Source organism: Trematomus bernacchii, unplaced genomic scaffold (genome assembly GCF_902827165.1).
Source record: "Trematomus bernacchii unplaced genomic scaffold, fTreBer1.1, whole genome shotgun sequence".
Taxonomy (NCBI): Eukaryota; Metazoa; Chordata; class Actinopteri; order Perciformes; family Nototheniidae; genus Trematomus; species Trematomus bernacchii.
In genome coordinates this window covers 2,458,266-2,483,716 of record NW_022987839.1, presented here as the reverse complement: position 1 = coordinate 2,483,716, position 25,451 = coordinate 2,458,266, and the positions used below count along the sequence as shown (strand labels likewise).

The 25,451-nt window shown below is 40.1% G+C and overlaps 1 protein-coding gene and 1 long non-coding RNA gene across 2 annotated transcripts in view; one reads left to right on the top strand and one right to left on the bottom strand.

Moving 5' to 3' along the window:
* The first annotated feature begins 263 nt into the window (after positions 1 to 263).
* Positions 264 to 9,481, top strand: LOC117500295. Its single transcript, XR_004557775.1, has 3 exons — positions 264 to 909; positions 5,180 to 5,245; positions 9,254 to 9,481. It is a non-coding gene; the product is annotated as an uncharacterized LOC117500295 (long non-coding RNA).
* An 11,815-nt stretch (positions 9,482 to 21,296) lies between these two features.
* LOC117500290 overlaps positions 21,297 to 25,451 on the bottom strand; it is a 10,345-nt gene continuing 6,190 nt past the window's right edge. Inside the window, exons 3-5 of the mRNA XM_034153103.1 lie at positions 22,929 to 23,243; positions 22,564 to 22,845; positions 21,297 to 22,315 (exon numbers count right to left, since the gene is read on the bottom strand). Of these exons, the coding sequence (XP_034008994.1) occupies positions 22,197 to 22,315; positions 22,564 to 22,845; positions 22,929 to 23,243 (716 nt within the window). The 3' untranslated portion in view covers positions 21,297 to 22,196. The remainder of the gene's footprint in view (positions 22,316 to 22,563; positions 22,846 to 22,928; positions 23,244 to 25,451) is intronic.

The window sequence follows — 25,451 nt, the reverse complement described above, 5'->3', positions numbered from 1 at the left end:
AAATAAAAGTACATCTGAGACCATTATTGTGCAGATTAAAACCCCAGTGCATGTGTTATGTCAAGTCTTGGACCTTCTCAATATAACTATAATTTAATTACAGTTTCCAGATATTGGAAGAGGCCCATGAGTCTCTTTGCTAATTATCAATGGTCTTTGCAATTAACAGCAGATGTACCTATGTTAAGTAAATTGGCAAAGGTCAGAGGAACTCCAAGAGAGGTCTTCCTCAGATATAATACAGTTAAAGTCTTGTTAGTTAGTGGTTCATATCCAGCATGCATTAGCTAAGAAACGATAAGGATGTTGGTGTGTTAGTTAATGTAAAGAAATGTATGTGTGCTCATGTGCAGACGATATATATAGTTTGTTAATTGGATAATTCATATCCTGCAAGGCTCCTAAAGACTTCATGAGATAATGACCTTTTGACATCTGGAACTTACATGTTGCTCTGATGTTGGTGCGTTCAAGTTTAGGAGAACTGACAATGTGTGTGCGTTAAACATGATTAGGGAACATGTTCGTGTGTCATTTAGAAAACCTATATAAACCCTGTGTTTTCTTGTGTTCGGGGGACCATTTCTGCGATTGGTTGCTCTTGAAGCAAGGTAATGTTTCCCCATTGTTGTTTGGTGGTGCGCAACTAAATAATAATGATTAATCTCAACTATTCCTGTGTTTGTGTTTCATTGATTCCTCTCTGTTTCATTCTTTCATGTTGTGTGAGTACTTGGATCGCCACAACATTTTGGAGGTCCCACCGAGATTGCCAATGCTGGAAGTTGCTGTGTTCCTTCTCTGGGGGTCTCAACTCCCCTTAGCCAGGCAGCCCTGAGATGGCTGTGGTAAACTCAAAGAATTGAGAAACCAGACTTGGGACTTCCACAGAAGAAATACCAACTCACAGTAAGCAAAACGTATTTGGAATTAAATGACTTTTGAAGTTGTATTGGTTAAAATGAAAATGCAGAGGAGTGGATTTGAGATATTTGCACAGTTATGGTTGAGATCTGTTCATTGTTTGTTTGTTGATTGTTTGTTTTGTTTGTTGGACTTGTTTTATGTTGATAAATGTTGATACTGGAGAGATCACTGTATTCTGCTCGTAATCTGCCTGAGAAGCTAAGGGTTTGATTGAGGGGATATGATCTTTGCTAGCCGTAAGGACATGTTATGCTGGAGGAATCACTGTATTTGCTCGTAGTCTTGAATTCTGCCTGAGAAGATCCTGATGATTTGTCTTAAGGTTCAGAGATTTATTGGCTGAGGAATACAAATTTGCTTTGCGAGCCAAGTGCACAAAAACAGGGTGGAGGGTCATGCCTGTTCCGGTCCGTTCGGTAATTAAGAGATTAATAAGCCCGATCTGAGTCGAGGGGGTCTGCTCGCGACTCTGTGAATTCACTGAATACAAAAGTGGAGGAAACCATGTTTTGTCAGGCCGTAATGAGTTAGAGACTCAGTATAAAGCGCTAAATGTTTTGGTATACCATAGTTTTAATTTCTTATTGGTCAAAGAAGCTGCAGTTTGAAATATGTCCCCCCTTCTCCTGATTCTGCTCTAATTGTCGAGCAGCAGCTCGGAGTGTGTCTGCTTGTTTTTTTTTTCTAATGCCTGAAAGAAGGCTGCATTGTGTTTCTCTGTTTAAAACAAGGAGTGAAAGATCAACGAGTGATCTGAAGTTGGAGTGAATACATTGAAAATTAATAGATCAATGTGTGATTTGAAGTAGTAGATATATTGAAATAAATAAGAAACAATGATTTGTTGCTATTTAAACATAGTCTTTGGGAACTGATTGTTACCATTGCATTGCATTGTGAATTTCATGGTATTTGTCATTTGACTAAGAATTGTACTTAATTATATTTCAAAGGAACTTAATTACATACAGTAACGTTAAGGCAAAGTAAGAAGAGGTTTACTGAGTATATGAAGTACATTAAGGTAAAGGTTTTATTCAAATTAAATATAAGAGTGGATTTGTCCACCTAGTACAAGACATAGAAAGAGGAGAATTTGTTAAACATTAAATAACAAACTCACTGTAAGAAATATATATTGTAATATTATTTAGAAGTTGTATTTATCATACAACAGTGACTCTCATTTGATGGTTGTTTAAAGTAGATAGGAAACTGAAAACGCAAACGATTCACCACAATTGTATTTTTAAGTTTATGAAGAAAGAGTAGTAAGTAGTAAACAGGAGATTTTTATAAGTTTGTCAGTCAGAAGGAAGCTGTTAATGTTTAAGTATGACAGAGGCTCTGTACGATGCTTGCTCAAGCCATCTCAATGTTGGATAACACAAGAGGTCAAGTGTGATTGATGAGAGAAGCTTGTGGACAGGAGCAGCTGCAGGGCGCAGTGAGGAAAGAGAGAGACAGGAGAATTAAGATGTTTTGAAGAGTCTAGAGTAAATGTTATATAAAGTTAACTACTATTCTGGAAAATGTTCCTATGGTTTACTGTTTTATGAGTAACATAAAATAAAATATAAATATATATATATTACTAGATATAAGCATAAGAACAACATGCTTATCTAGGTTAACAGAGAATTGCTATTAACCAGTTTCAGCTGCAACTATCCTATCTTTGTTCTAAAAAGAACATACGTTGCATGTACAATTAATGTTAAGAAAGTTCACAATTGATATCACTAAAGACCGTTTTGGATTAATGGATTGTTCTTTAGGGCCCAGAGATATTTATTCTTGGAATATATGGCGTGTCTGTCATAAACATTCATGCTTAGATGGAATAAAGTGTTGAGATGTTGAGATGCTTTTTTGTTTTTATTGAAACAATTAAGTGATAAGGAAAGAAAACTGTTCCGTGATGATTTCTTTAGGCTTTAGCTTTAGTAATGAAGATTGCATTTTGTGAGGAAACCACCAATAATTCCTTTACTGTTAAGTGTTCCAAAAATATATTCATTAACTGTAATCAGATTACTTGGGTTTTTCAAATATAGCGCGGATTGAATACAGTTACTTGATGTTTTGTATTATTACAACCTAACCATGCTTGTAACACAACTTAGATAAACAATTAGAAAATGAATAGAATAAGCAAGTAGATAAAAGATGAATCTATAGTGTTTAAATGAAGGTAAAGTAAAAGTAAAGAAGTAAAGGAGAATGGTGTTTTATGAAAACTGTCATTCCTCATGGTTTTTAAAGATAAATCATCAGTTTTATGGACTTTGATGTTGAAATGGATCATGGTGGAGAATGAAGACCTTTTTGGTTTCGAATTTAAGAAGATTTTAAAGCTTATGTGTATGTTCTTTTCCTAACTAGAAATTTAAAAGCAGGACGTCAACTAGACAAAAGAGATTTTACAATGTAGTTGTACTACTTTTGATGAAGTAAAGAATCTGGGTAAACTACCACCATTAGTTTGTTTTAACATTCACATGTTTCAGCATTCCTGACCATATAGACACTCAGCCATTTTATAACCCGTTGGGGGAGAGATTTAAATTTAGTTTTTCTCTAGTAGCTGATTGGCTGTGATTACAGCAGCACTGGATAGTTGTGCGCCACCTTTGGGTTGTACTCTGAATCAGTGTGTTGGTGAAATGTTGCTCACTACAGAAACAGAAGAAGTGTGCAAAGAACGCATCTCTGAGGAGGTTTTGACATTTTGCTTGTGATGGACATGAACCCTTGTTGTCAAGGCAACAGTGGTGTGAAGAGGAACTGCAATTTTTGGGGATTTCTACTGTCCAGAGGACAACGTGTGTCTGCTGATTGTACCACATTGATCCAAGAGTTTCCTTCCCTCCAGATGCCAGAGAGAGTTTCCTTGAGCACTGACCAGGGCCGTTTCTAGCTTTTTGGGGACCCTGCCACTGACTACAGCTGCAGAGGACAACGAATCACTGACTGTTCTCATCATGACAAGATCTTGAGACAGGCTTGTCTCAGACTGTTCAGACTCTGAATAAATCATGCAATGATTTTACAGCATAACTGTGCAAGAGTTTTCCAGAGGGTGGTGTAGGACATTATGTTTAGTGTTTAAGAAGAGAGGCTGCTTGTTTAACGATGGTCTAGAATACTGAAAAGATGAATACTATTAATATCCTTTATTTTGCATACAAGAAATCTGATTATTATATCACACAGAATAATCTTGAAATATAAACTAGCTATGGGTAAAACGTGTGGTTGTTATACCATTGTTATAATGAACTGAAAGTAAATAGGGAAATAGTGTCTGGTTAAAGATGAACTGATTTGATAACCTAGAAAGGGTTAGTTATAGTGTGAATACTTCACAAAGTATTTACTAATGTATTTTGAAGAATAAATTAAAAAAAACACGAGTCCAGTTTTGTTTTTTAGAATTAAATTGTCTATTACAAAAAAAAAAACTGTTCACCTTAGGTCTAGCTTTAGACTTTGATAGTAAAGGAGTATTTAGGTTTATTTTTTATATATCTGACATTTTGTGTTTGAGTACTTGGATCGCCACAACACATGTAGTTGATTTTACCTTCGTCGTGGTCGTCATCGTTGGCCACTGAATCCGCCGTTTGTAGTCCTGCCCGAGTTTCTTTATTTTTAGCCGGTGTGTGCCGTGGCGCTGTGCACGATTCCCAGGTCGAGTGAAAGCTACTGAACTGGCTTCAGTAGCATTCCCTGGGTCGCGTCCTCGGCGTAGATCTCCAGAAGCGCCGACACCTCCTCATCATTTCTTGATGCTTGCCATAACTGCTTTCAAAAACAAACCCAACGCTCCGTCGGTGCGTTGGGATTTTGTAGCGAGGGAAAACAATGGCGTCTCCACACAACATTTTTCACAGTTGTACGGGCGTGGTTTGCAATTCGCCCAGCCAATCAGCACTGGGGCACTTTTGGGACACTTTGCACCCTCAGGAAAGTACGCTCTCTCAGCCGGCTCTAAAAATGGGGGTAAAAGTACCCGAGATTAAGTACGATTTTTGGTGTGAACGCGACATAAGGGGTACTCACGGAACTAAACGCGAAAAGTACGGTGAAAAGTACTCCGGTGTGAACGCGGCTCTTGAGTAAATGTACTTAGTTACTTCTCACCTCTGCTATGAACCTACGAAGTAGCTGTAGATTAGTTTTGTTGTGTCTGTCGGTTGTATTGAGTTATCTTGTTTTGTGTCAGCTGTAGTTGTGTTGATTATTTCAGCGACCCACCTGGAGAAGGAGCGCTGAGAGCAGCATGGAGGAGAACAAAGAGACCCCTGGAGCACAGGTCAGTGTGCACTTCATCACAATATATTCCTAATTCCAGCGTTTCCACCAGGCGGGCGTCTTGCCGTCATTTGACGAGAAAAGATCGAGAGTTTTTATCGCTTGAAATGACGAAAAGGTAAAAGGACAAAGACATCCCTCTGTTGGAGGGGCAAATGAGTCTGGTGGGATTCTTTTCACCGCCAGCAAAGTGTGTTCCTGTGACGGAAAGTGTACTGTCTGCGAGCCTTGACGGGGGGTGCTAGTGGAGCACGCGCGTGAACTGGCGAAACTGAGGCTCTGGTAAACTGTGGTAACATGAAGAGCCGTTTGGGAGCCGAAAGAGCCGGCTCTTCTTAGTGAGCCGAGCCAAATGATCCTACTCACTAAAAAGAGCCGGAATTCCTATCACTAATACGTAAAGAGATAGTATCTATAAGGGACGGCTCAATTCAAAATTCAAGTCCAGGGTTTCCCACACATAGACTTTACTTGGGCCGCCCAGGTTTAACGGCCACCAAAGTTTATTTGGCGACCCATTCATTATTATTTTGTTTGTATCCGTCCGCGAGCACGACGCCATCTGCAATCGATTTACTAGTGGACAATGATCCCTTGCTTGCTGTACCTGTTCGCTCTGCTATCGCGTGAAGGGTCTGCTAACAAGCGACCAACAGAAAGGTTCATGTTAATGTTGTTGCACCTCACAAATGCCTAACACTGCTATATCCCCAAATGAAAGATCACAACCTGTTTTGAAATATACAATATGAATGCACAATATAGTTAGATATAGGTTAGAACGCTGTTGTATACGATACGATAATACTTTAATTGTCAGATCAAGTCTGAAATATGACTTGCATCACAGCAGCTCCATGTGTAACATCAACAGACAAATAAGACAAACACAATACATGAGAAACAAACATGTAACATAACAGCAGGATCAGTGAGAGCTGCTCAAAGAGCCTTCAGCGTGCATCTGATCTGGATTCAGCTCTGTGTTTACTGAGAGGACTGACTGGAGCACAAAGGATGCTTCAGTCTGATTTTATTGAATCTCGATTAGATGGTAGCAGTTCAGATTCTCTGTTAGAGCATGCTTTGGGTCCCAGATGATGCTGTTGGAGCCTCTCAGGTTATTATGGTCTGTGAGTCAGAAAGTCTCTGACAGGGTGACCAACAATCTTTGAGCAGATTTCTAACAGGTGGAGCTGTTTTGCCGAAGTAACAACATACTGATACCGGTTAGTAAAAACCATGAACGAATGCTTTGACAAGTCTGCAGACAAGACGGCAGGCGAAACACCAAAATGCGTGTTTTCTGAATGGAGATCGGCTAAGCTAATGCAGTATATGCTCCGACCGTCCACAGAGACATAAATACACCAGCGACTGTATTCGCCATGACACAGACAGTCTGTGGTTTGTACTTGTTTAACTTCTGTCTAGTTTCTGAACAGATATGAGGAGCTGTGAGCTCTGAGTGCTAACAGCTAACGGCTGATGTTTTGGTTTTGTGTTTCGCATTGAAGATGACGTCACGGCTCCGCCTACACTGCTTTACTATAGTTACTACAATACAAAGAGAGATTCAGGCATTGTAGATTGTAGCCAACTTTCCGTGAAACATAATAAAGAGGCCTCAAGAAATTCATGACAGTACCTTGTGTATGTCCTTAGTGTGTCCACGTTGTTGCTCAATGAGCGCAGGTTTGTGAGAATGATGGATGGAAGTGGTGGCCGGCTGAATCTCCGCCGTAGGCGATTCTGAACGCCTCACGGCTGTAGCAGCGTAGAGGCCGGGGCTCCTCGCCATACCTGTTTGTGCTGTCACTCAGGTGTGTCTTGGAAAGTTGAATGGCCAGACATGGTCTGCAGAAGGCAAATGTAATCCACAGGATCAAAAGCATGGTCTCTCAAAATGACGTTTCATACAGACACAACAAAGTTTAGACAATAATTAGACCAAAAAAACTAAAACAAAACACAAGACGAACAGAGCATACTGAAGAGGCTTCTCAATTCTTAAATTTCCCCTCCTCGACTCCTATCCTCGTGAGTTAGTCCCGCCCACAGGAGATGCGAGCGGAGGAGTCGAGGAGGGGAGCCGAGGAGAGGAGGGGAAGCAGCAGGCGGTTAGAGAAATGAGAACTCCTCTCCTCTGAGCGGTCATTTTAAAGAGACATCCGTTAATGATGACAGGAGGCACAGCAGCACTCTGTCTGATGGACAGATGTGTTCATGACGACTTATATATTTACTTTTAATTCATTCACAGTGCGGTATGAGACAATAACAGGCTACAGATGCGGACATATACACACAAATATATTTATATAAATATATACAATTTAAAGTATGAGAGCACTCTCATAATAACGTAGCACAATCAGAGACTGGATATATCCCCCTCCTCTCTCTGGTCGCTGAAATGGGGAATTTAAATTACGGGCCAAAAGTTGTATTTACAAGTATTAAAAGTAAGCATAGGACACCAAACCAACTGAGACCCGTCTGTCCGCCGCATCTACGCACTGTACAACACGCACCTACACACTGTACCACACACACTACACACTGTACCACACGCACCTACAGCTCCTAAAGCATAATCAGGCTACAGCCGTATTTTATTATGTGAAGCACTAAATGGTCTTAGAAAAATATCGACTCTTTGTTTGTAGATATCTACTAAACTACAGCATACAAATACAGAGAGTAATGTAGGCCTGTTATACTGAGTGATATATATTTTACACACTGCTCTGCTTTCTGCACGGACCTCACAGCTGTTCTCACTGTAAACATCGCGTCGCGATGAAAGCAGTTACTAAAATAATATCCAGTGGATGCATGCAGAGCTGTCATTGGCTGAGATAAGTCCGGCCGTGCGTCACGCCTCCACCGTTCCCGGAAATGCATCCGCGGAGGAGCCGTGGAGGAACCATCAGTGTATCCTCGGTTATAGCTCCTCCAGAGAGCCTCCTCAATGCTCGGTCCTCGATGTGCATTTAGAGAAATTAGATGTCCTTCAACATGGCGCGCTGAAATTCATTTCCGGGTCACTACCGGAGGACCAAGGAGTCGAGGAGGGGAAATTAGAGTATTGAGATGCCTCTTAAGACTCGCAGTGACAGGATGCCATCTCCCTCTGTCTCCTGTATACCAGAGGTGGGAGTAAGTCATACATGTGCAAGTCTCAAGTTACTGGGGTGAGAGTCAAGTCCTACGAAATCCTGATGAATAACCCCAGTTTCCGCATTTAAATCAGTTAAAAGACAGTGGTTATGAAACTAGAGTTTTATTTTCCACATTAACAACAATGGAGAGTGGGGCTCTGAAATCATGAAACAGGTAATAGGGGGAATAATTGGGGAGTTTAGTGTGTGCGTGTGTAGAGGTGCGTGTGGTTAAAACGTAGCAGCCTGTGGTCGCTCTTTAGCTTTTCTAATGAAGGTAAACACAGTGAAGTAAACAGTAAAAGGCACAGCTCTTTGCAGCTGGTGCTGCTCTTCTCAGATTCTGCTGAGTTACACGTTACTGCCTCCTGGTGCTGCAGAGATTTCATGAAGTGAAGGAGGTTTTCCTTCTATAAAACAGCTGTGGGCAGCAGATACTGTGAGAGTCACAGACATGAATACATAGGTCAAGGCAGACTGGTTCACAGACTCTCCTGTTTTACCGATCCGGTGCTTGAACAAATAACTCTACACCCCTACACAAGTCAAGTCGAGAATTGTATCAATGTTATTCAACCAAGTCTCAAGTAAAAGAATATGTGACTCGAGTCAAGTCATGCGACTCGAGTCAAGTCATGTGACTCGAGTATACCTCTGGTATATACTGTGGTTAGAATGTTGCTGTATTACTGTATCAAATATAATACAAATATAATAAACACAAACAGTTGATAAGTAGTATTTTGTTAACTCAAGGTTTATATTAAGTGATTTTTTATTGTGTTAACTTGTGTATTTATGCTTTTTAGATTGACTTTCTCTCTTTCTCTGTCCGTCTGTTCTAGAAACTGAAAGGAAGAGAGAGACGTCACGGCTGTCAGCAATGTGACAAATCCTTTACAAGATCTGTAACTTTAAAGCGCCACCTGCGTATTCACACGGGAGAAAACCCGTACAGCTGTGAAGAGTGTGGGAAAACGTTCACTAGATCAGATGCTCTCAAAACACATCACCGTATTCACACTGGAGAAAAACCGTACAGCTGTGAAGAGTGTGGGACAACTTTCACTACATCAAGTCATCTCAAAATACATCACCGTATTCACACTGGAGAAAAACCGTACTGGTGTGAAGAGTGTGGGACAACTTTCACTACATCAAGTCATCTCAAAATACATCACCGTATTCACACTGGAGAAAAACCGTACAGCTGTGAAGAGTGTGGGACAACTTTCACTACATCAAGTAATCTCAAAATACATCACCGTATTCACACTGGAGAAAAACCGTACTGGTGTGAAGAGTGTGGGAAAACTTTCATTGCATCAAGTGATCTCAAATCACATCACCGTATTCACACTGGAGAAAAACCGTACTGGTGTGAAGAGTGTGGGAAAACTTTCACTACATCAGGTGCTCTCAAATCACATCACCGTATTCACACTGGAGAAAAACCGTACTGGTGTGAAGAGTGTGGGAAAACTTTCACTACATCAAGTGCTCTCAAATCACATCACCGTGTTCACACAGGTGAAAAACCATAGTGGTTTTAAGAGTGTGGGAAAACGTTTTCTTAAAGTATTCACCTTAAAGTCCACGAGCGAATCCACAGTGCATCGTTTTGAACAACTATGAGAGCCAAGCTAGCTGTTTCCTCCTCCTGATGTCCTGAGAGCTGTAGTTATATTTTAAGAGTCTATCTGAATTGAAGTCTGACTAACAGTTGTTTATGTTCTAACCAGCGTTCACACTATGTATCTTGAAAATATTTACGGTGTTTTCTGTGTTCCAAAAATAAAATGGCCTTGGAAACAGACTCGCAACCCTGCATATTTGTTGTGTTTTGCAGCATATTATAAACATGTCATTCCCTTATTTTCAAATACTACAGGTTGTGTAGTGATGTATTTGAGGTGTACTGTCCACATCGCAGACCTGAAGTCGTGCAGTCAATGTATGCGAAGTGTACAGGACCTTGGTCTCTGAGACTCAAAAAAGCCTTTCTCGCCTACTTGTCCACTTTGCATACCTGAGATCCTTCAGTCATTTATCTGAAGTGTACACTTCAGATAAATGACTGCAGGATCTCAGGTATTTGAAATGTACAAGGTCATATCTCCACAATGCACTGGGACTGGAAGCTCACACTTGAACCGTATAGTGACCACGATATCCATTTGTTTTTTGTCCTTTGTTAGTGATTCACTCATGGGGCTGACCGAGGAATAGACGGTTGTAGTTTGAGAGAAAAAATATAGAAATGTCCAGATGCGATTGAAAAGTAAGATAGTTTATTCCAAAAAAGGCAAAAATAAATAAATGTTTTTAAACAAACTATTTGTGATATAAACTGATACTTCAATGTTAAAGGCACAATAAAGAACCAAGCTGTGACGCTCCCAACCAGCAAGTCTAAAAACTGTTTGCTTCAGTCAACCGCACCAGTAGGCTGCAGCACCTCTCCTTTTATGCTGCAGCACCTCAACCTGCAGGAGTAACGCACTCAAATTAAATAATAAATAATATACACCCAGAGTTCCCGTTAGCCGGTAATTACCGGACTATGACCGGTAAAATATGCTGAAGACCGGCAAATCTAAATCTATCCGGTCAAAATGTCTGGTCAAAATAATTTCCCCTTTAGCGCAATACCGCTTCAGTTGCGCCACTTATGTGACAGACAAGAAGAGTATGTGACAGACAAGAATAGTCAATTCTAATGGCTAACACTTAATGTGGAGAAAGAGATGTCCTGTATGGGTTGATTGTGCGTTGATCTGTTGGTAATGCCTCGGGGTTCCGGTGGGCATGTAAACAAATGCATAATGCTGCTGCGCTATACTTTGCGGCCTCACCCGGTTGCATAGCGACGCTTATTGTTTAGGTGTCTTTTAATAAGCAGGTAGTCATATCATTAGCTAGAACTAGCTAGATCTGATCGATATGGACATAAACGTGAGTGAAGTCTAATCTGACGGGAGAGGGATCAGCTGCTGCTGACGAGTCGACACGCAGCTCTGCATGATCACCTGCAGCGGTGAGCGGAACAAAACACACACTTCAGGTTAGAATATCACACGTAGGCTAGCTATTTTAATTAGGCTACCTCTCAAACTAGCCTACCTAAACTAGTTATAGATATGTTTAGTTTTACTGTCGGGTCACTCATTACTGATCCGCGAGCTGCATGATACTGGCGGGCTGTCAGGAGAGGGAGAGAGCGCTCCGTTTATTATTCCCGTGTTATTATAAATTACTGTACACTTTTGAATAATGTAGTTAATCTACTATAATTAGTTTGTATAATATCGAATCATATCAATTTGTTTTAAAGCTCAATAAATAACAAAGAAGACCTTTGACCGGCACTTTTCTACTTTTGTCCGGAAGATTTTTGTTGACCGGCGGAACAATATTCTAACGGGAACTCTGATACACCACATAATCTCAGGCTATGTACTCTAAAAAGATAAATGAATATAATCTAAGGAAATGGCTCCTACATAACCGGCCTCTAATTGTATTTTGGAGTACCACAAAAACAATTATCAAATATACATTACATACAAAAAAAAGGAGCCTATAGTCAGGATTTCTATTCATTTCATGAATCCAGTCATCTATCAATATGAGTTGTGTGGTGTTACTCATCCTGTCTACATGATATCATCGTTCCATCAGCGGAAGAAGACTCTTTGCTGCCGTCACTCTTCACATTCTAACAGCAGACAGATCTTGGTAATTGGCCTCTCCAGCACACTGGTCTGTGTTTTTACTTTGACAGATCAAACCAGTCCTTTAGTGTCTGCCATAGCTTCTAGCACTCTTCCCAGGATCCAAGAGCTACGGGGAGCAGTAGGGTCAACTACCATTACTACATCTCCGGGTTTAAAGCTTCTCTTCTCCTTGCACCATTTCTGTCTTTCTTGCATGAGGGGTAAGTACTCCCGGCACCAGCGTTTCCAAAATAGGTCTGCCATGTATTGCACTTGTTTCCATCGGCGTCACGTACAGGTCGTTCTTGTCAAAAACTCCAGGGGGCAGAATTGGCTTGGTTTTTAAGAGCAAGATGTGAGTTGGGGTTAGAGGCTCCAGGTCTTGAGGGTCATTTGAGACTGTTGTGATTGGTCGACTGTTCAAAATTGCCTCTACTGTACCTCACATAAAAGGGTTTCTAGCCCTTCTTCATCCAAAGTCACACAGACTTTATCAGACGCTCCCATACTCCTCCATGGTGGGATGCTCCTGGGGGGTTGAAACTCTGCTTTATGCCCTTTTGCAGCAGAGCTTCCTGAATTCTGTGCTGGTTCAGAATGGAGAGGGCTTCCTTTTAACTCTCTGAGCTCCAACAAAATTGGTCCCATTGTCAGATCTTATATGTTTCACTTGACCTCTTCTGCATATGAATCTTCTCAAATCATCGATACATGAGTCTGTATCAAGTGAGCTGGCGACCTCAATATGCACAGCTCTGCTTGTCATGCACGTGAACAGCACTCCGTACCTCTTTAATGTGGTACGTCCTCTTTTGACTTGAATAGGGCCAAAGTAGTCCACACCAACATTGGTAAATGGAGGCATGTCTGGCTCAAGCCTTTCCTGTGGCAAGTCAGCCATCTTCTGCTCTCCAACTTTGGCTCTTTGTCGTCTGCACAAAACACAATCTCCCAATATTTGTCTTGCAGCAGAGTTGGCTTTGATTATCCAATACCTCTTCCTAACTTCAGAGAGGATGTGGTTTCTTCCTCCATGTCCAGTTCTTTCATGCATGTGCCTTAATATGAGAGTTGACACATGACAGTTTTTTGGCAGTATGACAGGGAGCTTAGTTTCTTCTGGCATAGCTGCCCTCCTCAGGCGTCCTCCCACTCTTAGCACTCCATCCTTTAACACTGGATCAAGCTTGTAGAGCAGGGGTCTCAAACTCAAGGCCTGGGGGCCAAATCCGGCCCGCGACTTCATTTTATGTGGCCCGCAAGAGCTTGCAAAGAATATAATACGTTTATTATACGGTTACATGCCACTTTACAGAAGCAGGTTGCCCATAAACTACATGTCCCACAATGCATCTCATTTTGTGACATGCGCACTGAAGAGACTTGCAATTATTTGCCCTAGAGTTCTGCTTTCAGACGTAGTTAATTACTAAGTTATTATCCTATCCGATAATAATCCAATTCAGAGGCAATAATGTAATATAATACATTATTTTATATATATATTATATATTTATATAGTTACAACTGGCCCTTTGAGTGCAACCTTTATGTAAATGTGGCCCGCGATGAAATTGAGTTTGACACCCCTGTTGTAGAGGCTGCCACGTTTTGTTGTTTGCAGTGCTGTCATTTCCTCTGGAAAATACTGTCTTTGGGTTTGGTATATGATGGAGTTTTCTGCCTTCTCAAGATCTTCCAGAGTAATGGTCTGTCCACCCAGTGTGGCCTTCATGTTTTCTATTTTCTGCTCAACATTGCTTTTGTTTTGAGCATCGGTGTTGGCGTCATTTAAAGTGGAAATAAGCTATTTTCTCCTTTGAACGAGCTGTTTCAAGCCTTTGAACTTCAGGATCCATGCTACTGCAACTTTCAGTTTTCTCCAGCTGGAGAAATGCATGAGTAGCTTGCCTGTAGGATTGTCTGTGACCATAACTGTGTTGACAATAGCATTTATTTTGACCTCTAAATCATCACAGGAGAGAGAGATGGATTCCAGGGTAAACTACACCTGAGTCAAATTCAGGGAAGGTGATTGTACTTTGTCAGACTTAATATTTATCTGTGGATACCCCCAACGTTTTTTTCTTATTCAAAAGAAGACCTTAACTTAGAGTATTCATTAATGTTTAAATAAAGCCTTATTAGTTTGTCTGTTTTGCACATCCTCCTATTAATATCTTTGGACGTCCTGCACTAAACTGTTTTATTGTAGAGATCACTACAGTATCTTCTTGATATTTTCTATTCTATATTTCTATCATTGACCTTCTACTTTCCCCCTATGAAAGTATGTACTCTTAATATTTTTTTCATCAAATATAACATAATTTCAACTAAATATAACATAATTTCAACAAAAAAATTCAATAACGTTTTTTAACCACTAGGTGTCCCTTTCTATCAGCTGTGCACCGTTATGGTGTAAATATAACCTATCTACCAATTGGATCAAATATAAAAGTCAGCCGAATTAGTATTGATACTGCAAGGAGACGTATTGTGTGAAAATAAATGTAAGATGTTGTGTAATTGCTGATATATTTATGATTCACGTCACATATTCAGTTTCGGCGGCACTTCTTCCTGTTTGTCCAGAAGTCTTCTCATCAGGGCTCTATAAATAAAGAACTACGGCAGATGTGTCATATTTAATGCAGCCGAACCGTGTATTACAATGCCGTTATGTGATGACTTCCAAAGAGAAAAGCAAGAACACTCGGAATAAAGTATGTATGTTTTCCGATTTCATATCGCATAAACACCATATCCCGACGTGCATTGCGGCGTGATTTTAGCCTATCAAAACCTCTGAAAAAAGAAATGTGTCTCTCAGAATCGAAAGAGAAAAACCTATGGGAAAAACATAAAAGCATTGTACACAATTTAAACCAATTAATGTCGTATAATTAACAAGGATAAACTGATGTTTTTTAGTGGATGAGTACTGCAGATATCACTGTTAAATCATTTGATCATTGGTTTTATTATGAAAACGTCGAGACCGGAAATACTGTTTTCAACCCGTAACTTTACATGGAAGCTACCGCATATACACGTTTATGGGATTAGTTTTGTATCATAAAGATAAAGCAACACTTTCTCAGAATAAAGCAAAACTATGAGTTTAAAAGAAAAAAAAACTGAGTCAAGCAAAGTAAAATACATTTCAAAAATAAAACTATAAGTTGCAAACAAATCATTTGTGTAATCATGTAAACTATAAGTATTTTTTCTTTGTTTTAACATAGGTTTTTGTTTGCAGTTCTTGTTTCTTCTTTCTCAATGATCAGACTTTTGCTCTCGCTGCAGCTCTTCTCGTTTGCGCTCCCTCATTTTTTGTTTTCGATTTTGACACAAACATCCCAGGTGGGCGGGACTTTCAGGGGTGTGTCCCCATTGGCTACTCAGTTTTTGAGTGACAGCCCACTACACCACAGATCATACAGTGCAACTCATGCAGCAAACTCCGGAGTCCACTCGGCCACGTTTGTGTTGGTGTCTCCTGGGGAGTTTTCATGAACATATCGGACTTATCTTATGGATTGCTGTGCATTATACTTGTGTTGTGTAGTTTATACTTTATTCCAACTTTAAATATTGTAATACCTGAACACACTGCTGCTGTTAAATAATTTCTTGGGATTGATAAAGTGTCTGTCTGTCTATTTATTTTATAGATTAAAAAAACACATCTATGTATTTTCAAGCTAAACACTATAGCTATACACAATATAAACTGTATACTATTATTTTTTCAAAGACATGTTACATTTCAAAAGCATATATTGCTATGTTTAGGACAAACAATTAAAGACTGCTTTAATTTAACAAACTCTACAATATAAAAGTGGCAGATTTGCTTTATTAAACAGACCAGACCTAGGTTGCATACCAACACAATTAGGAACATGCTCACATCTTACTATGTTGTTCTGAAGAGCTGAAGCATTCATACACAATGGATAAAAACTGTGTTGTCTCATTCTATATCCTGTGAGAAAAGGATATACATTTAGCATTAAAAATTCGACATACTATTCCTAGCCTGAGGAAGGTATGAATAATCAACAGATTTGAATGGAATCTCTAACATTTTCATGTAGAATAAAGACAAAAGAGTGATTATACAAATTACATTTATTGAAATTTGAACCAGAAGATGAAGTCTCAAAGAATGTTTTAAAGTGGACCTATCATGCTATATTTTAACAATATATTGTAGGGCCATACCTATATAAAGTATATAAATATAGTTTTTTTTTCAAAATACCAAACAGATCCTGCATTTTAGCCATGCCTCATTTCGCTCCATTTGCTCTTTCCAGCCCTGTTTTTGCAGGGGCTGATTCTGTGAGCTGCAGCTGACCACGCCCCCCTGCAGGAGAGGGGAGCGTGCTCTGATCAGCTGCTGGGCTGTCAGAAGAGGGGGGAGATCTCCGTCCTCCGTGTTTTATTATATTATTATATAGAGTCGTTATTCATTTGTTTTAAAGCTCAATAAATAACAAAGAAGACCTTTGACCGGCACTTTTCTAATTTTGTCCGGAAGATTTCAACTTTAACGGACATCTTGACCGGCGAAAAAAAACCTAACTGAAACTCTGCCGCACGGTCCCCTCGTTCCTTGGAAGAGGCGGAGAGGTGGGTGTTTGTCATCTGCTGGTGGACTAACCGGAGAGAATTACAGTGCTTGCCTCGACGGGGAGGGATTGCATTGAATTAAAGCAGCGGGAGCAAACGCTTGCCTCGGGGAGGGAGAAAAAGACCCACAGCGGAGAATAAACAGAAGGGCAACCATGGCAACCATGCGCGGGAAGTCTTCTTCGCTGCTTTTGTGGCAGACTACAGCGCCACTTACAGGCCTGGCATATGTACTACAGCGTCTCCAGCGCTTTTGAGCGGCAATGGCCGGCCGTGGCCCAACCCCACATTCCCTTGATAGGTGGAGAGTTGGCCCAATAGCCGTAGCGCCACTGTCCTGACGTCAGTAACGTGTTCAAATCTGGATCAGTTTTTATCAGATCCGTTGCAGCCCCGTTTTTAGAGATTTGGGTATGGAGGAAAATAGAAAGGGTTGTGTTTTCTGACACTTGGTGAGTTCCCTGGAACACCGGGGACACATATTCATGGATAAAAGACGTACAAAAGTGCATTTTGCATGATAGGTCCTCTTTAAATAAAAGGACATAAAACAAAAAGGTGGATAATAATAAAATCTATTAAATGTATATGTAAAGACATTTGGTCAAATGAAATGACACTGAGCCAGTGATAACAGCAACACCCAGCGTGGTTGAAGATGGTGAAGGTCTTTCATGCCCCCCCCTCCGTGCTGTCCCCTCAGAGGAAGTGGGATAACGGGATAAGACCTCTGGACACCACGCTGTCTCAATGATCCACACTGTTAATATGAGAGGAAAATAAATGTTTTAGGAAATGAAAAATATGAAGTTACCAAATGAAACACAGCTCAGGGGCAGTCATGGACGGTAGGTTTTCCTACAAAGTTAACTCAGCCTCCATTGATTTTCATATCAAATTAGCGTGTTAATAAAATAAGCTATCATGGCTTATACTTGCATATCTAAACAGAATCATGAAAGCCTGTTGGTAGAGCCAGGCACACGAGTCCGTTTGAGTGTGTGCGCCGGTGTCTGAGCTCACTCACTGCTAGCTATGTAGCTAACTGTTAGGCTACTTAGCTTGCATTGTTATGGATCTAAAGGTAGCAAAAGCTAACTTTCATAGCACAGCTTTACTTCTCACTTAACACAATAAAGAAACAGACCGTATAGTACAGCACAAACAACACAAATGATGAATACTTACATATATTTTCACTTGTAGTATAAAGTAAACAGATATGGTTCTAAACTGTATTGAAGTAAACATGTATTATTTTGAATTGTATTTTAGTGAACATGTATTGTTTGAACTGTTTTAAGTAATCACATATATAGATATTGTATTCTCACTTACAACTCACTGACCCAGAGATCCTGTTACACACACATACACCTCCTCCCACCAGCACACACACACATATTCTTTTCAAGGTTCTTTCTGGGCATCAATATATCTGTGTACAATGTTTGGTTGTCTGGGAAAGAATAGTTTGTGTGAAATATTCTTTGGGAAAGTAAGGGAGTGAATATCGGTGCAGAGATAAGATTGACTCTGCCCTTGTGAACTTCAGAATCTCACGTTCTGCTCAGAAGAAAACATACTTTTTCTCAGAACTCTGATTCGCTGTATTGGACCCAACCAGAAGTGAATCCAACCAGTAAAAACACCTGGGGGAGTGAGCAGCTCACACAGCTCCTCCCCACGGACTCTCTGATTCGCTTCGGAGTAAAATGGGAAGGAAGAAGTCAACACATCTCCGCCCCAAAATATGAATATGAATACTGTTGTTTTTGTATGTAAAATGCTTCTTGTTTGCTGACTGGCTGGTCCCGATACCTGTATCGCACAGCAGTAGAAACCTGAAGTCCGGAGTACTCTGTAAAACTTGTATACGTGTTTTGTTTCTTACCAGTAAAATCAGATTATTGTTATAACCTTTAATTCCGGTGTTTTGAATTCCTTTCTTTATTAAATAGAACCAGCCTCATCTAACGAACGGCGCGTAGCGGAGGGGGGCTTTCAGCCACCATCCAACAGTGTTTGCTACAACAAGTATTATAATAATTGAAATGCTGGTTCTTCTAGGAGTGTTCTATGGTTCTATCTCAGCTACCGCACCGCAGCTGCCTGCACTGTACAATCGCTGGAGGACTGGGCTGTCACTCAAAAACTGAGTAGCCAATGGGGACGCACCCCTGAAAGTCCCGCCCACCTGGGAGGTTTGTGTCAGAATCTCAAACAAAAAGTGAAGGAGCGCAAAAGAGAGTGCTGCAGCGAGAGCAAAAGTCTGATCATTGAGAAAGAAGAAACAAGAACTGCAAACAAAAACCTATGTTAAAACAAAGAAAAAAGACTTATAGTTTACATGATTACACAAATGATTTGTTTGCAACTTATAGTTTTATTTTTGATATTTATTTTATTTAGCTTGACTCAAATTAAATTATTTAAAAAATGTTGTGCAATTAAATCTTACAGTCTGGCAGGATGTGAGGCAGTAACACACATGACTAAGTTTATGAATTTAACCAAGCATTATAATGTGGCTTATGTTTTTATTTACAGTTCGTCCCCCACCAAACCCTGTTCCCATCATTTTGGGAGTATTCTTCACAATTCTCATTCTCGCCATCATTGTTGTAATACTTTGGTGTCTTCGAACGAGAAAAACAAGTAAGTCTAAGTGTGCATTTTATCAAAAACATTTATTTTAGTTTTACTGTTTGTGGGAAAACGAAGAATGGAACAGGCTAGCAAGTGTGCAGGTGTGCGTCATATGAGATGCCCCGCCTTAAATTTTCCGCCAAAGATTTTGGAAATTGGTCAGTGCGCAAAGCATTGTGGGGATTTTAAGACCGCGGAGGATACACTGGTGCATCCTCGAAATTTCCCGCAACGAAGGATTCAGTCCTCGGTAGAATTCCAAGGATCCTGGACATTGGAACAGTCCTTCGGCGGGATTCGATGACGTAGCATCCTTGAAATAGTGGCTCGACATTGAGAATCACCCTTAGGCCCAATCCCAAACCGCCCCCTACACCCTACCCCTACACACTACCCCTCCGTTCGCGCGGAGGGTCCGCCACATTAAGTGCTGTTCCAAACCAACGAGTGTGGAGCGGTGTGGAGGGGGAGTGGGCTATCAAGCCCTCAAACAGCGAGTCTGCAGCAGTGCTGACTGGAGACCGGTCTCTACCTGACCGGTCTCAACGCTGTGTGTGTCCGTCAGGAAACACGCTGTTTACAAGTTGTTCCAGCAAACATCCACTGATAAATTGCGATGTTAACAACCTCATGATAACCTCATATTTTTTTTAACTTAGGATCATATACCTGTTTTAGTCTAGAAAAAGGTAAATGTGTATATTTACAGACTGTTGCAAAAACTAAGAAGCCTATAAACATCAGGTTTAAAACTAAAAGAGCTTTACAAAAAAGTAACACAATTAAAGATGTTTGGAGTTTTATTTGAGTTATTAATTGTATTTTTTGTCTAAGAGATGCTGATTTGAAACCGTTGTTACATACAGTTACGGCATTTCCTGTTTCTGCCGGAGAGAGGGGAGTTTGTCCCAAAGCTTGCCACTGTATTTACTCCCTCCATCTGACAGGAGGGAGCCTCATTCAGCTGCGAGTGTGGCTACAGACGGAGTTCACTCCGTCACGGAGGGGTAGGGTCGAGGGAGTGGTTTGGGATTGGGCCAAAGTCTTGTCTTCCCCTGTGCTCCATGTCCGATCGTCATCTTTGTTGGTTCCTGTTGGTTTTTCTGGTCTGGATATTCCTCTTGCTACGAATTTATGGATTTATGTTTTTTTCTTGTTTGTTCATCGTCAACAAGCTCGCTTTTCGTTATACCTTACCTTCTCCTCATTCTGCATTTGGGTCCTGATTTTCCCCAAACCTGACAGTTACAATACATGTTCAAGTAAAAAAGTATAGTCATGAATTGAATGGAAAATTGTCCATCATTTTGTGTTGAAAGGAGAAATTTTAAACAAAATTACCGCCATTGAAAGCTTTGCCTTCCAGCTGTTAATATGCTATCATTTGCCAAGGAGTCAACATTTAATTTAATGAAAAATGTACAGGTTAATGATTTGTAAATCATGCGTTTCTGTGGTCCACTTCGTATCGGTATTTGTTTTTAATTTAGGATACTTTCACCCTTCTTCTTTTTAAAAGAAATATACTTTTAAATGCAGCAGGTGGACACCTGATTTATAAAAAATACTGTGTATTCTTTTATGCAGTCACCAATGCAGTTGCACCAACATTGATTTTGCTAAGTGAATGCAGGATTCTTTCTTTTTTAGGTTGTTTCTTCATGGTCTGAGGCACTTAAGATACTTCTTGATAAAAGTATCAGATAAATAAATGTGATGTAAGTATGTCATATAATGTAATGTGAGTGTAGTTCATGTATTAACTGACAGCTCAGTGGGTGGACAGCTGATTTGTTACAAATACTGTGAGAGTTCTTAATTAATATACTGCAGTGAACTTAAAAAAAACATATTCTGTTTATTGTAAAAGGGGCAGATTTTAATAAAATAATCTCTGAGCAGAGGATACATTTCTGATAAAAAACACTATTTTTTTTTCTTACACCTAGGTAAAAGCCTTGTTGTATTTATTTGCATTGCATTGATATTGAGTTGTCCCAAAAGTAATGTAAAGTAATTAGTTTACTTTATATGAATATTAGATACCTACATTAGGTTAATGACAATAAGGTAATTAGTAAATGTAATGGAATACATTGTCACAATTTAGCAGAGTGAAACAAAGAATTGCCACACATGATCTTTAGTAGATTCCAAAAAATCACAAACATATTAGACGAGTAATTTGTTCATTTGTATTAACACATAATAGATAATGGAAAATATAGGAATACAAAAGCTTTATTAAATGGTGCATGTACCAGAAAATGCTTTCATTCAAAAATGAAAACAAGCATAAAACATACTGTACAAAGAAAAACTAAATATTTTTGAATTGATTATAAAAATATAAGATGTTATTTGTGTTGCTTTTATGATATACTACTAGAAATGTTTGGAAAATCGAAATGATTTTACCTACAAAAAGATTACTTGATATCATCATTGGATTAACAAGAATATTCAGCATTTTTTTTAAAGCTGCCTTCTGTGTTTTCCTTGCAAAGCATCAATGTTTACATCAAGATGTCAGTGTACATATGTACATACATTCTAAGTGTACATATTTATATTTACATGTTTATTGCTCGCAGCCTTGAGGCCGCTCACCTTTGTTGTTGCATTTCTACATTTCTTGATGTGTCACGAAAATGGATTTGAAAAATGTTTTTTTGTGTGGAAATAATTTGCAACCCCTAATCTTCCTACCTAGCCCTGCAATCCCCCCAACTACACCTAGGGGTCCCCCTACCCCCGGTTGGGAACCAGAACTATGAGTTTATTGGTTCTTGTTGAGCTTCTCCATGAGATTAACCGTGATGACAGCAGACAGCATGATGATCAGACCCACAGAGAACACACACGTCTTCACCAGGCACACAAATAACCCCTCTGGATCTGAAACACAACAAACAGAGAGTTTCATATCAAAACCGACACAGAGATCCAGACCGCACTGCAAAGTGCATTTTAGTTTTATAGACTGCCCGTATGTGGCGGTTTTATGGTGATGCATGTTATTCAAATATTCAAGTTTAAATGTTGTTTTAAAAGTTCTGCACTTTATAATAATAAGAGCCAAATTGCACACTTTAACTCCAAACTGTGTGTTATTATCAGGAAGTAGTTTTGTCTTTCAGTCTTACCATCAAGCTGGTGGCAGACATCTTTGATTGTTTTGGTGTCGTTGGTCCAGCTGACATGGTTGCTATGGATACAGAGGATCGACCCACTTGATTGGTGGACCTGGAGAAAAGTATCAGGGATCACCTCTGACCGCTCTCCTCCCTCCTGACTGCAGGTTTGGTTGTCACAGGTGAAAGTGCTGTTGATGTGAGAGTCCTTTGAGCTGCAGGTCACAGTGAAGCTACAGGAGGAAGAATTTCTGGAGACAGAGCTCACTGTGAGGAGAGGGAGAGACGCTCGATCTGAGGAGGGAAGAAGCAGGTGAAGAGTTTTAGAAACAAGACCACATAAACTCTATCAGTGTTTGAGAAGTTAACAAACCTACCTTGAACTGTGATCTTGTATTTAGCTGCTTCTGTTTCGTCTCCTGAAAGCTTCATCACTACAGTAGTGTAATCTCCACTGTCTGCATCTTGTAGATTCTTCAATTTCACAGAGAAATTGTTCACATGAAACTCAACCCTTCCATCATAATCAGGAAAAACATTTGGACTGTTGCCAGGGTGAACTGTTAATACTGTTTTCTTTTCATTAAATATCCATGAAAAACTAAAAACATCCTGAAGAACATCAGCTGCCGTGACATTCAGAAGAAAATCCTCTCCCTTCATCACAAACACAGGAGTCCCAGCACTGATCTCTGTAAAACAGTAGACACATCATACTGTAAATATCACATACAATATATGGTTATTTGGGTAATACTGAATATTTAGTATTAGACAGTTGTAACAATTCTGAATGTTACTATATTTGCGTACTTTATTTATGACAAATATCTGATTATAATCAAATACTAACTTAACATTCAACCCAGTGACCGCCGTAATAGTCATAGCCATCATAGTTTAATAAGTGAAGAACTTTTATTTTTTTGCCCACTTGTCTCTCCTTGCCTTTAATATGGTCAGAACTCTTGTGAAAGTAAACAGACATGTAATAATAAACACATTTTACCATTCTTCTCCTGCTTAGTTACTACTACTAACTAGAAAATGCATTTCCTGCAGAAAATGTGTGCGAATGCTGTAAACTGTGAACATTTGTGGCTGAATTTAGCTGAAAATGCAGAAAAAGCTGAATATTTAAAAGAAAAGGTTTAAAAAAAGGTATAAACAACAACATGTATAGCCTTGATGTCCTGAAATAGCTGAATAATGTAATAGTTGAATGGTTTCTGCAGCTGAAAATAGGCTGAATGAGTTAAATATCAGATGTAAGTAGTAGTGAATGAATTTGTATTAAGATGAGAAAAGAAAGTAAAAAGACTTGGGAAAGCAGCAGAATATTTGAACTGCAAACTTTTGAACTAACTTGATGGTGAATTATCTGTCGCCATGGCAACGGCATTTGATGACACCCCATAATACGCTTAGATGTGTTGATGGCTGCATCGTTACCAAACCTGTGAAGTTTTGGGCCATTTCGAGCATTTTCACTGAAGTTATGAGAAAACCGTGTTTCATCAAATCAAATCAAATCAAATCAGGTTTTATTTATAAAGCACATTTTAAAATCGATTTTTGGTCGAGCCAAAGTGCTGTACATGTAATAAAAAACACATTACTACAAAACACAATAAATTACAACAGATATAACTATAACAGATATAAAACACACGGAAAAGTCAGGAGTCATGCTCCGCTCTAATTAGAAGGCCAGAGAGAAGAAGTGTGTTTTTAATGTGGATTTAAAAACCCCTAGGGTCTGGGCCGACCTCACATGGAGGGGCAAAGTGTTCCAGAGCCTGGGGCCAGCTGCTGCGAAGGCTCGGTGCCCTCGGGTTTTTAGCCTGGTATTGGGCACTACCAGCAGCAGCTGGTCAGCAGACCTTAAAGCTCTGGCTGGGGTGTAGCGCTGGAGCAGTTCAGTTATATAGGCCGGAGCCAGCCCATTTAGCCCATTTAGGGCTTCAGCTCCTGCTCGGAGCTGGAGCTGGAAAAGCGCCGGTTTTTCCTGTTCACACCGCAGCGGCGGCGCGTCATAGCTCCGGAATGCGGTTCACTTCCAGCTCCAAAAAATTGTCGGTCCAGAGGCAAGAGCTTCGGAGCTATGACGCGGCGTCGCTTACGTCTCTCTTACGTCGAGGCGTGCAGGAAACCTTACTTTGACCATCCGTTCGCTGTTATTGATCATTGTGGAGAGCAGGCAGACGTTTTGTTTGTTATTATAGCAGCTATCAGATGGAATTAATACATGGGCTGCACAGGTTGTCATGTCCGACTATCACAAGTAGAATCATAATGAAAAATACGCCGGTAAAATGTGCCTGTAGAAAACGGCTTACCAAGTAGTCAGTTTAGCTTCGGTTGCTACAGTATGCTAACATCACCCATGTTATACCAGAGAAACTTTCATAGCAGCGTTGTGATGCCAAACAGCGTCAATTCAGACTGACACACATTCACTTAAAGGGAACTGGGGATATGTATCAGCTGCTTGTGTGACAGTCAGACAGTGAATACTTTAGAGCCGTGTGAGCTAACCCGGAGCTAACGGGAGAATAAACTCCCGTGGAGCAGCCAGCACTGCAGCGGTCGGTAAATGCCGCTGAAACACATTAATAAACAATGAACCACGGCACTCTGGAGAAAAGTATAAGGTTGGAGAAGTCGTTATTTAATTTAATCTGGCTTCGTATGATTAAAAGCAACACGATCATCGACCCGACGCAGTCCCCGGCCCGTTGTTGTTGTGGGAGAAAATCAGCGACGTAAACTGTGACGTCATGACGCAGCAGCGGCAGCTCTGGGCGGTGTGAACAGAGCGGGAGCTGAAAAGGGAAACCGGAGCTGAACCAGAAAAGCTCTCACTAGGAGCTAGAAAGGGAAAAGCGCTGGTGTGAATG